This window comes from Bos indicus, chromosome 1 (genome assembly GCF_029378745.1).
Source record: "Bos indicus isolate NIAB-ARS_2022 breed Sahiwal x Tharparkar chromosome 1, NIAB-ARS_B.indTharparkar_mat_pri_1.0, whole genome shotgun sequence".
Lineage (NCBI taxonomy): Eukaryota > Metazoa > Chordata > Mammalia > Artiodactyla > Bovidae > Bos > Bos indicus.
In genome coordinates this window covers 130,117,092-130,134,458 of record NC_091760.1, presented here as the reverse complement: position 1 = coordinate 130,134,458, position 17,367 = coordinate 130,117,092, and the positions used below count along the sequence as shown (strand labels likewise).

Here is a 17,367-nt window from a genome sequence, read left to right as displayed (position 1 = left end):
TTTATTCAACAAATGTTTCCTGTGTGCATATGTACCAGGCTGGGTGATCTTATAACACAATATATAATGTCATTGATTTCATGGCATGAGAAAAATAAGCAAGCAGATAAATGAGCAAAATAATTGAGCACAAATTGAGAAAAGAGCTGCAAAAGAGACTTAAGATTCTGAGACAGAAAAAGGTGTGTGAGTTGAAGGGGAATGATAGGTGCCATGGCAATCCGGGTCTGGAATCAGGTGTTATTTGGCAACCCACTCCAGTGTTCTTGCCTGGAGAATCCCAGCGGCGGGGAAGTCTGGTGGGCTGCCGTCTATGGGGTCGCACAGAGTCGGACACGACTGAAGCGACTTAGCAGTAGCAGTAGCAGCAGTGGGGCGGGGTGGGGGCGGGGGTTGGGGGCGTGAGACTTTTGAATGGAAAAGTAGGATGCTGAGGCAGTTGGATTTAAACCTGGGGCTGGGAGAAAAGGTTTGGGCAGGAAGTGGGAATTTGTTATTTAGAGCCATGGAAACGAAGGCAAGGTCCAGAAAAAAGGTCATATAAACACCTTTTACGTGTGAACGAGCTGTTTACAAGAAACAATCTATTGTTTTATAAACAAGTTTATTGTTTTATAAATAGGAATTGCGTCGCTTCCTCCTTCTCCTTCATCCAGACTACATTTCCCAGGGTGCCGCGCGAACCGCGTGAGACCCAGAGTCTTTCTCAGCCGTTTCCGGCGTAAGTGGCCCGGATAATGATGGCGACCCTCAGAGTGTCTTTATCGCTGTGGAATCTCCATGCAGGTTCTCGGGGTGCCGGGCGAGTCTATTTCCGGGCCCGCGCTCGGCCCCGGCCCGGCGACCTGTTCCAGCCTCTGCCCGGGGTCTGCGGGGCGGGAACGCCATGCCGTGGGCTCTGTTCCGAGGCCGGTGAGTGACCTGCTAGGCGTCCCCTGGAGCGTTCTTCTGGGAGATCTAGAGCCTTTCAGATGACGAGACCCACGCGGGGGCCCCAGTTCTTCCCGTGGCGCGCCCTTAGACCCAGGCGGCTGTATCCTGTCGGACGTCACCCGCGTTTGTTGATTCGTTCCCTTGCCTAAGCAGCACTGCTTGAGCTCCGCTCTTCGTAGAGCACCAAGCTAAGTTTAGGGGTTAAGGGGGACTAAGACTGACATCGGTTTTTGCTTGAGGGAAGTCGTGGTCCAGTGGGAAGAGGCAGTGCAGTGTGACCTGGACTGTGATTGGGGATGGAGAGGAGTGAGTGAATAATAGTCGCTCAGTCGTGTCCGACTATATCCGCCCGAATGGACTGTAGCCTGCCAGGCTCCTATGTCCGTGGAATTATCCAGGCAAGGATACTGGAGTGGGTTGCCATTTCCTTCTCCAATGGAGAGAAGAGTGGCGCTTAAACTAGGCTGGAAGGGCAGGGGAGGTTTCCTAGAAAATGTGACCACAGTTGAAACTTGGTTAATCGTGTTGAGAAAACCAAGAAACATTTCAAGTGCAGGAAACAGCGTAAGCAAAAGTCCAGAAATGAGACTGAACCCAGGTAGTTTGGGAACCCATTGTGGAGGCAGGAGAAATGAGATGGGAGAGGGAGTGGAATTAAATATCTGTTTTGGATGCATTACATTTGAAATTTGAAATGCCTTTGAAATTCCAGTGGAGTTGTCAGATATGCAGTTACATATAAGGTGAGAAACATTGGAGTAAAAATGTTAACGGAAGCTGGGGGGAATGGGTGAGGTGGTCTGAGGTGAGAGGTGGTGCTGAGCGCTATTGTGTGTCAGTCACTGTAAGAGACCTTGGGTGCCAGAGACCAGTACAAGACAGGGCTGTTGCCTTGGGAGAGCACAAAGTCTACTGGGGACACAGTTTCAATTATTAGTTGGCTGTATATACATGAGTTTATTTCTGCACTCTGTTCTCTTGGTCTGTGTGTCTTTTTTTATGCCAGGACCATACTATTTTGATTTCATGTTAATGGCTTGAAGTCTGGAAGTGTGATGCCTCCTGCTTTGTTCTTCTTAGGATTGGTTTGGCAATCACATGGTCTCTTGTGATTTCGATTCCATACAGATTTGTCAATTGTTTTTTTCCACTTCTGTAAAAAATGCTGTTGAACTCTCAGTAGGGGTTGCATTGAATCTGTAGATAGCTTTGGGTAGTATGGACATTTTAATGATATTAATTCTCTAATCCATGAACACAGAGTACCTGCCCACTTATTATACGTTTGATTTCTTTCATCAACGTTTTGTGGTTTTCAGCAACGCAATCTTTCACCTCCTTGGTTAAATTTAGTACTAAATATTATAATGTTTTTGATACTTTATTACTTTTTCAGGTAATTTGTTGTTAGTGTATGGAAATGGTATTGGTTTTGGGATATTCATTTTGTATCTTGCAACTTTGCTGAATTTGTTGATCTCATAGTTTATTGATGGAGTCTTTAGGATTTTTATAGATAACATCATTTTGTCTGCAGAGAGAGACAATTTTACTCCATTTCAATTCTGATGCCTTTTATTTCTTTTTCTTGGCTGAGTACTCAGACTAGAATTTCCAGTACTGGGTTGTATAAGGAGTGGTGAGAGTGGGCAACCCTGTCTTGTTTCTGTTCTTGGAGAAAAGACTTTCAACCTTTCCTGACTGAGTATGTTAGCAGTGTGTTTGTCATTTATGGTCTTTATTGTGTTGAGGTGTGTTCCTTTTTACCTGATTTGTTAGAAATTTAAAATCATTAATTTTGTCACGTGCTTGTTTGCATCTATCAAAGAAATCTTTTTCCTTCTTTCTATGAATATGTTTCATAATGATTGGTTTGAGTATGTTGAGCCGTATTTGCATCCCAAATCTTCTTTGATCATGGTGAACGATCTTTTTAACGTTCTGCTGAATCAGTTTGCTAGTATTTTATTGAGAATTTTTGCATCTGTATTCATCAGGGATATTGGCCTGTAGATTTCTGTTAGTATCCTTTATTGATTTCAGTATCAGGATAATGCTGGCCTTATAAAATGAGTTTGGGAGTGCTTCCTGCTCTTCAGTTTTTTGGAAGAGTTTGAGAAGGATTGGCATTAATTTGTCTTTAAATGTTTGATAAGTCTCCTGTGAAACCATCTGGTCCTGAGCCTGTTTTCACTGGAGGATTTTTTATTATGGATTCAGTCTTCTTGGTAGTAATTGGTCTGCTTTGATTTTCTATTACTTCCTGATTTAGTCTTGGTAGATTGTATGTTTCTAAGAATTTTTCCACTTCTTCTAGGTTGTCCAATTTGCTGGCATATTGTTACTCATAGTAGCCCTTTATGATCCTTTGTAATTTTGTAGTATCAGTTGTAATGTCTTTTTTAGTTATAATTTTGTTAGTTTGGGTCCTCTTTTTCCCTTGGTCTAGCTAAAAGTTTGTCAGTTTTGTTTATGTTTTCAAAGAACCACCTCTTTATTTTGTTACTCTTTTCTGTTGTTTGGATTACATATTTAATAAATGACTGTGATTGATCTGTGGAGAATGGTCAGAATGGAGGCAAGGAGACAGGTTAGAAGGCTGAGGCAAGAGATAGGATGGCCTTGACTAGGGTAGTGGCAGTGGGAAATAGAGAGTTAAAGAATGATTTATAAGATGTAACAGGCAATTGATTTGTGTCAGTGTCCTCTTGTAAAAATGGGACTAATCATAGTATTTACGGGGTTGTTATGAGGATTAAATGTACCAAGTATGTAAAAGTATTAGTCAGTACTGGCACATAGTAAATATCTAACAAATGTTAGCTGTTAACATTACCATTTTTATTATTGATGCTGTTGGCTAGATGTGGAGGGTAGTGGGGAAGTCAAGAATGACTGTAGGTTTCTGGCCCACGTGACCTATTGGATGGTGCTAAGGATAGGAGGAAAAGCAGGTTTGTGATAGAAGAGAAGTTACGAGTTCTGCTTTGGCAGTATGACGTACATGCGAGATGTCCGTTGGGTAGTTGGATGGAAGATGATCTGGCTGGAGATTCAGCTTTTAGAGTTTCTAGGTAGTTAATAGTTACAGAAGGTTAGGAGATAATCCATCAAGAATGTGAGAAGGGAGAGAAAAATGTAGTTCAGAATCCTGTGGGACACCAGCATTTATAGGGCCAGCAGAGGACGAGGTGGTTGGGACGAATGGCTTCCCCCACTCCAATGGCAGTGGAGGCTGGGCAAAGGGATAGGCATACTAGGGCGGGCAGAGCTGAGATCTGCGTCTCCGCTCCTGTCCAGCTTTCTTCCATAACATCACATGGCCTTTTCAGTATCGTGTCCAGTGATCCAGGCCTCTCTTTCCTATGGAACCCCTCAGCCTAGAATTTCCTTCCCTTTTTTTCTCTGCCCTATTCAGGGTCCCCGGGAAGCATTCTTTGACTCTACCATGCCTTTCTCTGCTCCCAGGCTAAGTTTAGTTTCAGTCTCTGTTATCATACAACCCCCTGTACCTCCCTTGTATGTAGCACTTACTCTGAGGAACATGATGGTAAATTGAAATTGATCTAGGTTCTAGAATCAGATAAACTTTGGTTTAAATCCTGGGTATATCATTTAATAGCTAATTGTCTTTGGCAAGCCTCCAGTATCCTCATATACAAAACTGGGATATCAGTACATACTTTGTGGCTTGGTGTAAGCCTTCCTGAAAATGTGTGTAACTCCTGTCAAATAGGAAACAATTCTTTGGTTGGCAGTAACCGTTATTGTCATTAATATTGCATTAACTACTTTTATCCTGTTGCTTCCTTCACTAGACTTTGAGTGCCTTTTTGGCAGAAACTGTATCTTGATCATCGTGAATGCCCAGTAAATTTTAAATGAATGAATGAGTCTTGTAGGTATTAGCATTGTGCATACTGAGGTAGACATGGTGTTAATCATTTTTATCATTGACTTTTTCCATTTAGATGTCTTGTTGTCTTGTCATTTTTGCCATCTTATTTACTAAAATTTATTTAACAGAATCTGGTAGCCCAAAGATCAAGAAACCTACTTTTATGGATGAGGAAGTCCAAAGCATACTCATCAAGATGACAGGCTTGGATTTACTGAAGATTTTTAAGCCAGCAGTACAAGAAACGAAACCACCAACTTACAAGCTAATGACCCAGGCACAGTTGGAAGAGGTATGTGAATGTAGGAATATTGGTAGAATATCTTTCTTTAAAAGATTAAACAAAATTTTCAGGGTCCCTCCAGATTTGAGGGGGAGTTCCAGGCACAGAACTGAGAAAAGAAACTTGTGCAGTCTGGCAGAGAGGAGTAGGGAAGATTGCCAGAATTAGACAGACTGCACATATGGGTCAGGTCTGGCTATCAGGCGGAACCACCTCTGCTCCAAAACCAGCCTAGCATCCTTCCTCTGTTCTCCTTGCTCCAGCCTCCTTCCTGCAGAAACATTGGTTGTGAGCTGCTTTAAGGCTGAGGCTTGGTGAGATTGTGAGATCCTTCTGAACAGTATTCTGTTCCAGGCAGGTGTCCTCCTGCAGTCATGGGTATTGAGTGCTTTGTGGAAAACCCTTTCATGTATGAATATGTGAAATATTGTTGCTTTTCTTTCAACTCAAAAATCATTGAGAGCCATAGCAGAGTTCAAATACCCCAAAGTATATAGCACATGAAGAGTGAAAGGCCCCTTTCATCTCTCAGAGAACCACTGTTAGCAGTATGGCATGGAGCACTGTGCTCAGTGGTTAAGGGCATGGGCTCTGGAGTTAAATTGCCTGGGTTCAAATTGTAGTGCTGCAGCTTGTTAGCAATTTACTTAACATTTGTGTGCCTCTATTTTCTTTCTCATAAAATGACCTCTATAAATAGTAACGCTTGGCTCATATGGGTAGTTGTGGCATTAAAGGAGCCAGATGCACTCAGAGTATTTGAGCAACATCTGGAACATAGTAAGCACCCAGTAAGTGAAATCCTCTGTCCTGTTTTGGGTGGCTCTTGTGGCCTGGCTCTGTCTCAGAGCCTCCCTTTTCTGTTTTTGAGAGTGGTTGAGCCTGTGACGGATGTTCTCATCACAGAGACAAAGGCCAGGGCCCAGGAGCCCAAGTTTGGCTTTTCACTCACTTATTTGTACCTACAGGTTCTGTCTGAAGTCTTTAGCACTTTTCTTTATTAGTATCTGCTTTTGTCAGATGATCCTTTTGGTCTGTAACTTTGTGGCTTTCCCTAAGATATATTTTATTTCATTAGGCTACAAGACAGGCGATTGAGGCAGCTAAAGTCAGATTAAAAATGCCACCAGTTCTGGAAGAGCGAACACCAATAAATGATGTGTTAGCTGAAGATAAGATTTTGGAAGGAACCGAAACAGCCAAATATGTGTTTACTGATATATCGTACAGCATACCACATCGGGTAAGTATATGTCTAATCACAAAATGATTCTGCCCAAGCTAGATTGACTTCAAAAAGCTCAAGCTTTTTGAGAAGATGGAATGCTTGCTGATGCTCCCAAAGCTCGGACTTCTCAAAGGATTTTCACTTTTCAGAATTTGCAGTAAAAATACCCCACTTGCCTAGATAATTTTTAGGTACCACTTCATCTGCTGTAGTTTTTATTGTCTAGCTCCTCTTCACTTGATTGGCAGTTCCAAAAGAACACTCTAGCACTTATAGAATAAAATACATTAGTTTTGTGTTTGAGCCTTTTCAAGTAATGAGTGAAAAGAGTAATTTGCATTTTAGCCCACAAACTGCAGTAGAATATTTAATAGTGATAGGGTTGAAAAAAGGGCCACCCCATGCTAATCTTTTTATCATATTGATTATGGTTAGAAGACGCGATGTGAGCAGTGTCCATGTCTGTATGTCAGTCACCTGTATATCTGACATAATGAATGGGATCAGAGTTTCATTTTATTAGAATTTTTGCTTTGAAGTATTTTAATATACGTTTGCAGTGCTGTGAAGGCTGGTTATGGGAGCATTCTATAACCTGAAAGGGAGAAAGGAACTTGGAATTCAAATTGCCAAAATCCGTTTGAGGAACAATTGTGTTACTTTACCATCTATTTTATTTTTTTCTGTTTGCAGTGCTTGATGAAAGGTTTAATTATATTATGCTTAAAACACATTCAGAGACTTATTAAAGTTCTGAAGAGTTGAGAGTCACTACCATCTGGTTAAACATTAATCAGATGTGTAGCATTTATCAGCTGTGTGCAAAACTCTGTGTAAGTCCTTCTGGGTTTTGTAAAGAATTATAATCCAGTTCCTGACCTTTTCTAGTTCTGAAACAAAGTTAACAGTATCTATGAGGTGTCAAGAATGCTGCCTGTGCTAAATTAGATTGCCAGTTGAGTGGTACAGACAGTGAGTGGAATTCACCCAGTAGGTGAAGGAAGCATCGTTTGGCCTGGGATGATCTTTAATTTTGCCCTCAACACCTTGGTTGCGGTCACCGTACTTGTTTATCCAAACATTCATCAGAGCAATCGTTCTTTAATTTTTCTTCTGAGATGAGCTCTCTGAGCTTATTTGTCGCAGAAATGCTACAGTTTAAAATTTTAGATGTTAAGTTGAAACTCTGTAGTTTGAAACCTATGCTTTAGCTGGATCATCTTGCTAGAGTAGCTGTAGAAATTCTCTCTGTGGGGTGGGGTGGGGTGGGCTCCCCTAGTTTTCCCTCGGCGTTGGAACTACCCGACAACCTGGATGAATCTTGAGTCCGAGACGTCTGTTGTACGTGCTGAGCCCCAGAGTCAAAGACTTTCCAATGCTTTTCTCTTCACTCCCTCTTTCTCTTTTGAACGTGTATAATCAAGTCAAAATTAGACAATGCTTTTCCTTGGCCATTCCAATTTATAGAAGAAACCCTTAGGAGAACAGGAATGTTATTTGTGTAAGGAGTCCATATAAATACATAAATAAAACAAGAATTTCCTTAGGAAAAAAAAAAAAAGTGAAGAGACCAGAGGCAGGTGCACCAGTCTCTCTGACACATTTGTCTCTTGCCAGAATGAGGACTCGCAGAGGTGTGGAAGTAAGATTCCACATTCTTGGGTTTGTTCCATTTATCCTTGTCACTTTAAATATGGACCATAAAATAGTCAAGTCTTATCTGGGTGAGACTTTAGGATAAGAAAACAATTTAAAAAGGTTTATAGCACTTCTTTTTTCTGAAATGGATTTAGATGAATCTCAAATCAACTTTTTTTAGTTGAATCATTTTATGCATTCAACTCACTTTACCACTGTAGTTCATATTTAGTAAATACTTTCATTAGATTTTTGATCGTCAGAGGCACTGCAGTGATTAGTGAACTGAACTGAACTGAAAGTTTCTTAGTTGTGTCTGACTCTTTGCGACCCCATGGACTATACAGTTCATGGAATTCTCTAGGACAGAATACTGGAGTGGGTAGCCTATCCCTTCTCCAGGGGATCTTCTCAACCCAGGAATCAAACCGGGGTCTCCTGCATTGCAGGCGGATTCTTTACCAACTGAGCTATCAGGGATGATTAGTGAAGGAAGTATCAAATCTCGCCAAATCTGAGGTTTAAAATTATTATTGAAATCATACACGATTGCATTTTGTTTGCCCGTTGCATTTTATATTGTTGATTGCAAACTATTCTTATAATGGTGCTTAGTGGGACACTGGAACTAAAAATCAGCCCTCACAAACTCATCCTTGTGTTTTCTATTTCAGGAGCGTTTTATTGTTGTCAGAGAACCAAGTGGCACGCTACGCAAAGCCTCTTGGGAAGAACGGGACCGCATGATTCAAATTTATTTCCCCAAAGAAGGCCGTAGAGTTTTAACACCAGTAATTTTTAGGGAAGAAAATCTTCAGGTAAGATGACTTTGGGGTCATAGAGGCGGTGGTGATTTCTTTGTTGAACCTGTTGGCTCTGGTGCTGCTGGGTATTTTGCTTTGATAAACACAGGCATTTCTAATGATAAGTAGGGTCATTGTCTTGTAGTTGGGTTAGCTGGGATTTGAATCCAGGTGTGACATGTGGTTTGTGTGTGGTTTCTGCCTCCCTCGTGCTGGGCACAGATGTGGCCTGTGTGTGGAGGGGCAGGGCTGTCATGGTGTCTGGACAGGTGTTGCACTTTCTTCTCATTTAATTCCAACTCTGCTATGTGGGTTTAGACCATGTACAGTCAGGACCGGCATGTTGATGTCCTCAATCTCTGCGTTGCCCAGTTTGAGCCAGATTCTGCTGACTATATCAAAGTGAGTATATTTTATAGTATCTAAAGTATGGGTGTCAGTATGGTTATGAGTAAGATTTTTTAGTCCAACACAATGAGTTAGGTTATAAGCTTCAATACAGGGGGAGGAAAAGGGAAATGCCTGAACACCTGTCCAGTGCTGGATGTACACAAAATAGATATTTTCATCCTTTCAACAACCCTTTAAGGATGAGAGAACTTAAGTTTAGAGAGTCAAGTAACTCGCTGAAAGTTGCACAGCTAATAAGTGATAGAGTTAGTACCCAAACTTGATGGCAGAGATTTTTTCTTCAGTTTATTGTACAGGAAAGTTATTTACTAAAGTTTGCCAAAATGCAGTGTATGTGCCTTATGTTGCAATTTAATAATCATATAGTACCTTCTGTGTGTAAGGTGTTACTGTGGAGGTGATGACATGAACTAGGATAGGGAACCTTGTCGAAGCTTGCAGTCCAGGAAAGATTGTGGGGAAGTATAATCACCACCATAGGTCTAAGATGTTGGGTGCTAAGAGAAGGCTGCAACATGCTCTCAGGGAAGGCCTAAGAGGGCTTTAGGAGGATAGGGAACATTGTGGCAAGTGGATGGAGAAGTATTTCAGGTAGAAAGGAAAGTACGAACAATAGGCAGGACACAAAAGTAGACTTGAGAAATGGCCAGTCATCTGTTTTGCTTGTACATGTGGTGAATACCTAGGGAAGTGGTTCAAGATTAAGCTAGAAAGGTAGATGGGGCCATATCACAGGTAACCTCAGATGCTAGGCTGACGAATCTGGACTTCAGTCAGCAGCCTTTTTAATATAGGAATGCCCTCATCAGAGTCCTCATTTAAGATCAGTCTGGAAGAACTAAAGGAACATTAATTAGTAAGATGGAGTGGGATAGTTGACTGGGTAGGGGAAAGAAGTGGAAGTCCGTTATTTCCAGTGGTCCATATATATAATAGGTGCTTCATATATAGTGCATGGCTGCTGAAGAGTAATTGATCTGGTTATAAATGTCTGGCAGACTTGTTCCAGGTTCCACACACTGCCAGTGGCGAGCTGTCCTTAATCATACCTGCTAGTTAATGACTGATGGTGGATGCAGGATCAGGAGACCTGGTTTACTAATACTTTCTTAGACAGCTCGCCTGCTAGTGGATGTATATCCAGTAATGTTGGCTCACTTTTACTTTTGTATTTCTGAAAAATTGCATTTTGTATGGATAGGTTCATCATCAGACCTATGAAGATATAGATAAATATGGAAAGTATGACCTTTTACGTTCAACAAGACACTTTGGTGGAATGGCCTGGTATTTTGTAAATAAGAAAAAGATTGATGGTTTATTGATTGACCAGATTCAGAGAGATTTGTAAGTATGATCTTAGTAAGTAAAGAAATTCTCACTATCATTACAGTAAACCTGTATTTCGGTTCAGTTCAGTCGCTCAGTTGTGTCCGACTCTTTGCAACCCCATGAACCGCAACATGTCAGGCCTCCCTGTCCATCACCAACTCCGAGTCCACCCAAGCCCACGTCCATTGAGTCGGTGATGCCATCCAACCATCTCATTCTCTTTCGTCTCCTTCTCCTCCTGCCCTCAATCTTTCCCAGCATCAGGGTCTTTTCCAATGAGTCAGCTCTTCACATCAGGTGGCCAAAGTATTGGAGTTTCAGCTTCAGCATCAGTCCTTCCAATGAACACCCAGGACTGATCTCCTTTAGGATGGAGTGGTTGGATCTCCTTGCAGTCCACATCCCACATAAGCAGGAGGCTGCTGGTGATCATGAGCATGTTCAAAAATTACTTGCCTTTAGGTGCATTAGCTGTGAATGAATTTAAAGCTGCTCAGCTGTAAATGTTCTGAAATTATTTAACATTTTTTGCAAGAAATTAGAGCAACACAGAATGTATTTCGCTGAAAATTATTTATCAAGGTGTACTCATAAGTTATTATAGAAATACTTATCACATGTAAGCTTTACATCTGAAGCAATTCATTTGCATGCTGCTGCTGCTGCTAAGTCGCTTCAGTTGTGTCTGACTGTGTGTGATCCCACAGACGGCAGCCCACTAGGCTCCTCTGTCCCTGGGATTCTCCAGGCAAGAACACTGGAGTGGGTTGCCATTTCCTTCTCCAATGCATGAAAGTGAAAAGTGAAAGTCAAATCGCTCAGTCGTGCCCGACTCTTAAGCGACCCCATGAACTGCAGCCCACCAGGCTCCTCTGTCCATGGGAGTTTCCAGGCAAGAGTACTGGAGTGGGTTGCCATATTTGCATACTGGGAGGGAATTTTGAGTACTTAACCTTTCCTGCTCTGTGTAAGTAAAACTTCCTGTGGGAATTCTCAGCAGGACAGTTTGCTGCAAATCCCAGGTTAAACAGTAGAGGGTGCATATCCTTGGCAAATGGAGCCCATGCCAGAATTCTGCACAGATTTCAAACTTAAGTTCCACTGTTGGTCTTGAATTGAGGTGCTTTAAAACATTTTTTTACATGAGGATTTACTTGCTTTTAATTTCAAATACAGGCTGGGTTTGAAGCTAAATCGTTCTGTGAAACAGGTATTATACAGTAGCATGAACATAAAGAAGCCCTGCTGTGACCAAGATATAGAAACCCAGTTAAGCTCTTTATGGACTCACATGCTTAGCTTTTAAGAGAATGACTGTTATCTTTTGTTGCCACATTTGTTGAACTATTAGAGTACAACAAACACAGTAGATAATGAACATTAAACAAATATTTTTCCTCTGGAAAGTTTGGTTTCTCAGCTCTGGTTTTCTCAGTTTCACCAAGAGATGACCTTTAGGGTGAACAGGCTTTGGGATGAGCCCAGAGCATTTCTCTAAGGTCACCGTGGCTTAAGAAACTCTTTACCCCACTCTCACTCCACTCTAGAAGGGCTTTGAGGTGGCAAATGGGAGGAAGGTGTTGACTGTGTGAGAGGATAGAGGTTATTTAGTTTGGGGAAGGCAAAGTTTTAATGTTGATAAAAACTGCCTATAGATTTCTCAAAAGGTTAAGTACAAACTGTAAGAATTGAGCTCTTGTTCTGGCTTCATCATGGGTAGTTGTGTGACAAGAGACAGACAAGACAGATTGCTGAGGAAGAACCTGAATTCTCTTCTATCTAGAGTGCATAATTTCAAATTTGCTTCTCTAGGATGCTGGTTTTTAACTAATGGGATCCTGTGAATTGACAGGTGGCTTGGGAGTCTTTCCTTGGACTTCTAGATGCCTCTCAGAGGCATTTATCCACTAATTCAGAGTCTCAGTGAAAATTCCTCAGCAGATGTCACTGCTAGTTTGCACCTGAAGGCAAGTGGACTGAGCATCCCCATGTCCACCAGCCTCTGGCTTATGTGGGATGAGGGTACAGACCCACCCTCTCTATTACTATCTGCTGGTGATGTGGGCCAGCCTGGAAATCACCCACTGTTAGAACACTGTTTCTATGAGAAATGATGCTCTGCTTTCAGAAAGGATACAGCCACATTTTTAATATATTCCCTTTCATTATCTGGGTACCTGTCTGTATTGACTCTTGTCCTGTGAAACCTAAACTAGCCAATATTCCTGAAAATGGTTTGAAAATATGAAACTGAAAGCTGTAAAAGTTTTTTTTCCCCCTGGCCCAAAGGAAGTTTGAAATGTAAAGTTCAGCATATACTTTTATAGGACTGTGAAGCCGAAGAAGAAAACTATAAACTAAAGTTAAATATGTAAAAAGAAAATGAAAACAACAAACCCTTTATAACAGTAAACCCTTTCCCTCCAGAGTTGATGATGCCGCCAGCTTGGTCCAGCTCTATCACATCCTCCATCCTGATGGCCAGTCAGCTCAAGAGGCCAAAGAGCAGGCTGCTGAGGGATTACAGTTAATTAAGGTAAAGGGACTTCTTTCACATTCATTATCATGTAGTGATTGAGTGAAGAAATCATAGGGTTCAATCCCTGGGTCAGGAAGATCCCCTGGAGAAGGGAATGGTAACCCGCTCCAGTATTCTTACTTGGAGAATCCCATGGACAGAGGAGACTAGAGGGCTACACCCCGTGGGGGTTGCAAAGAGTAGTACACAACTGAGTGACCAACACACACACAGATTCGTGGTCTTAAACCAGAGTGATTAGAGCCCCGTATTTCTTCAGCCTGGACAACAGAAACAGCTGCCACCGGAGTCCAAGGAGTTCAGATAGTGGGGCGGCAGCTCCTGTGCTCTTTAGAGCACATGTCGCCCAGTTTGGTCACATTCCTGTCCAGAAGCAGGGAGGATAGTGCGTTCTCATTTTGGAACTGTATCGCTCTCAAAACTATGGGATTACACAGATTTCTCTGTAAATGTTGAGATGGTTTTTTTTCAGGATGCGGGGAAACCATTGTATGATTTTCATCTTTTCTGATGCTCACAATATACATGTATTTGTGGATCTGGCTTCTCTCCTAATATTACTTTATGCTACTGCAAAGCAGTTATAAGGCTTACTGAGGATAAAAACAACCAGTGATGACATTATAGGTGGAGTAGGAAAAGCCCATTCTTTAAAGTGAAAAATCATCTTGCTAACTTCCATCCTCGGATTTCTCTTGAACCTAATGCTTCTTATTTTGATCCAGCAGTGTAGGTTTTCTTAATTTTTTTCTGAAAAATGACAATCATGTTTGGAAACTTCTGGTGTTTGGAATTAGGTTGCTTTAACTGTGATACTGTTTTTCTGTCCATGTAGTATGCTTATTGTTTGGTAATCAGAAAAATATTGTGAAATGTGGAGGGTTTTTAAACTGGGACTTCACTAGGAACTTTATCAATAGTATATTCTCTATTTTAAAACTTTTTTTTTTTAAACAGGTCTTTGCAAAAACAGAAGCACAGAAGGGAGCATATATAGAATTAACACTGCAAGCTTACCAAGAAGCATTCATTAGCAGTTCTGCAGCTTCCTAAAAATATTTTTTAAATAAACTTCATTTTACTAAATTCTAGCTGGTTTTCTGTCAATACTGAAAAAAAATGTCAAAATTAAGAGTTCCTTATAAAATTGTTTTTTAGACTCTAAATAGTGCCTCTATCAGAAATACAAAGAAAAAACTATTTACTCCACTCACTTTCCGAAGCTATGAGAGGATAACTGAAGTATATTTAAATGCCTGGTTATGAATTTCTCTAATCATGTCAGATGAGTACAGTGTAAAAAGAAAGAATAAAAGTACTATGTCTCGGTGTTACCAAATGGGTCAGTTGGTAATTTAAACAGAGCCCAGCTTAATGTGGTCAGGGGAGTTGACTCTAGCAATAGGTACTACCAGACAAAGTCAGAGGAAGGCATAAGAAAGTTATACAGAATGAGGGGAATAATGCAGTGAGGTCTAGCACCGATACTCAAGTCTAAGAAAAATATGAATGATGCTATTTGAAAATAGTTATTCAAAGAGAAGAGAACATGGGCTGATACCTAGAAGAGGTGTAGTTTTGGCTCAGCCAAACTGGAATCCTGTTTTCATTTTGCAAAAAGGAAACTCTGAAGTATCTTCATTATTTCAAAAGATTTTATGAGATACGGTCCAATGACAGTATGAAAAAAATCAAAGCCCACAGCTGTTTTAGTTAAGCGAACAGTGATTTAGATGCTGCACAGAAACTCCTCCGAAGATGAGGGCATTGTGCTCCTAGTGGGCAACAGCGTCTACATATAAAAAATGTAAGGAGTTTCTCAGAGTCCAAAGCATGGTGGTCAGGGTGACGATCGATACCTGTCCATAATGATCATCTGTTTAGTTGAGTAAACGGGAAATATTATTTAGTCGTCCAAAATATCTTCATCTAGGTTGATATCTGTTGTGTCAATATCTTCTATTTCCAAATTATCCAAATCTACTTCCAACTCAAGTAAACTCTGCAAACAAAAGGAAGAGGGTGAGTTCTGTAGTACTGTGTTAACGAAGAGTTACCTGTGATTCATGATCCAAAGAGAACTAAACCAACAGTCAGAAAGGGGTATCTTTCCATTTCAAAGCCTCTGCTCTGAAACTGATTACATCACTTAAAACACAGGCCTGCACAGCTAGCACACGTTCACGTGGAAAGAGGGTGAGGCTGGGGTCCAGCGGGAAGCTGGGTATGATGTCAATACCTTTTCTTCTTTGTTGGCTGTCTGGGAGGTCACGATAACAGGAGTAGGAGAAGCAGGTTTCCCATCAAGTTCCTGAAAATCCACAAAACAAAGGAATTTGTTCAGGAATTCGAAGTTTTTGCCAAAGGGAAGACTGATCGGGATTAGGAAGTGGGAGATGGTACTTAAAATCAACAAATCTCAACCAGACTATCTTGTGTAGCAGTCTACTGACCTGCTGAGCTGCAGATCTTGAGGGTTGAAAGCCTTTTGCCTCTTCCATAACATTTCTTTCTTCATTTGGCTATCAGGGAATGAAGCAATGATGGAATGAAATATTCTGAAAGCATAATTCATCTATGAACTTAGCCCAAATCCCAAATACTAGCTCTCAATCAAATCAGAACGTATGTAGTACAGTTTAAAACCTTAAGCTGTGAATGCCCTTCTACTTGCAGTTACGCAAAATCAGGCGCCCCAGGCACTCACGGTGACAAGTGGGTACTGTTTGGCCGGCCATAGGTCGGCATGCGTTTCCTTCACCCATTCTTCTACAACAAAGGCTTCCTTTAATCCAGGGAAAAGGTTTTCATATTCTGTTGGATCAGCAAGGGATTCTGCTGCTTTCTGATTGACTTTTGAGAGGTTTTCTCTCCAGAGTTTCACCACCCTGTTACAGATATGGAACCAAAGGGAGATTGGTAAGGACTCTGTTTTTATCTGAAATATTTCCTCCCAAAATGAAAAGTCTGTACCTTGAAACCTGACTGGGTAGGTAAGTCCGTGCCAGGAAGGCAGCTTCTGGCAGTCGTCCAGTTCTAATCAAAAGCTCCAGGCAAGCATCAAGCCTACAGATTAAAGACAGGCACTGTTACCACGAATAAACGCCGTAATAATGGCACTTAGCACATTAGAGAAATGTGAATTTAGTGCTGCAAAGTCAGCATTCCCTCTCCAGCTCCCACATGTATACCTCTTTTCTGTCACTGAGCCATTAACTTATCACCTGTGAGTTACATAATGGACTCCAGGAGTGTGAGAAATAAGATAGCTTTTGTGACCATTTTCAATCTGCTTAACTGTCCTAGGCAGACTAAAGGGGCTTTTTAAGACAAGGTAGCTGATACGAACACATTTAAGGGCTTCAGGAGATACAGAGGAGAAACTCGTTTCTCAAGTATATTACTGAGGGCAGCATCTCTAAGATGAACAGTGCTAGACAATGCAGTGGTGCCCAGTAGGAAAATATCCAAGTGTCCATTCTCTTTATTTCAGTTTTTTCCTGTGTAAGTTTGATAAAGTGGATACTGTGTTTTAGAATTAAGAATTTTTTTTTAATTTTAAAAAGGTAATACTTGGATATTACAAAGTAATATGCCATATATTACATAATATCCTCAGCACCAAAGACACAAACGTTAATATTCTGCAAAAAACACGTGACTACTAAATACAATAAAAACATACCAAGTGGCATAAAAACATTAAAAACAACTAACAACTTAAGAGTTTAGGTCTGATTATGCCACCAAATAACTCTCTTCAGAATTTTTGGGGTTTTTGAATAATTGATAAGAAAAGTAGAACCAGACTTCCCTGGTGGGCCAATGGTTAAGAATCTGCCTGCCAATGCAGGGGGGACGTGTTGCAGGGCAGCTGAGCCCATGTGCCACAACTATTGAAGCCCCCATGCTCTAGAGTCCCTGCTCCCCGGTGAGAGAAGCCATCACAGTGAGAAGCTAGTGCACCACAACTATAGTGGTCCTCACGCACTGCAGCTGGAGAAAGCCCCTGCTCAGCGACAGACCCAGTGCAGCCAAAAAACAGTGGACCTATTCTTGTTAAGTTGCTCGGTCGTGTCGGATTCTTTTGCGACCCCATGGGCTGAAGCCCACCAGGTTCCTCTGTCCATGGGATTTACCAGGCAAAAATACTGGAGTGGGTTGCCATTTCCTTCTCCAGGGGATCTTCCCAACCCAGGAATCTAACCCATGTCTCCAGCATTGGCAAGCAGATTGTTTACCACTGAGCCACCAGGGAAGCCCAGACCTTTTCTCACAGGTATATAAATGTATGCATGCTGC

The 17,367-nt window shown here is 41.4% G+C and overlaps 2 protein-coding genes across 2 annotated transcripts in view; one reads left to right on the top strand and one right to left on the bottom strand.

Annotated features, from left to right (window-relative positions):
- Window positions 1–715: 715 nt before the first annotated feature.
- MRPS22 (mitochondrial ribosomal protein S22) lies at window positions 716–14,151 on the top strand. The gene is made up of 8 exons (XM_070794138.1): window positions 716–912; window positions 4,960–5,123; window positions 6,193–6,357; window positions 8,655–8,798; window positions 9,102–9,185; window positions 10,396–10,541; window positions 12,954–13,062; window positions 14,023–14,151. Exons 1-8 carry the CDS (start codon window positions 738–740, stop codon window positions 14,116–14,118), a joined length of 1,083 nt encoding a protein of 360 aa, XP_070650239.1. The 5' UTR covers window positions 716–737; the 3' UTR covers window positions 14,119–14,151.
- Window positions 14,152–14,702: 551 nt separating this feature from the next.
- Window positions 14,703–17,367, bottom strand: part of COPB2 (COPI coat complex subunit beta 2) — a 33,038-nt gene continuing 30,373 nt past the window's right edge. Inside the window, exons 18-22 of the mRNA XM_070794125.1 lie at window positions 16,039–16,131; window positions 15,773–15,953; window positions 15,519–15,587; window positions 15,305–15,376; window positions 14,703–15,067 (exon numbers count right to left, since the gene is read on the bottom strand). Coding sequence (XP_070650226.1) covers window positions 14,972–15,067; window positions 15,305–15,376; window positions 15,519–15,587; window positions 15,773–15,953; window positions 16,039–16,131 — 511 coding nt within the window. The 3' untranslated portion in view covers window positions 14,703–14,971. The remainder of the gene's footprint in view (window positions 15,068–15,304; window positions 15,377–15,518; window positions 15,588–15,772; window positions 15,954–16,038; window positions 16,132–17,367) is intronic.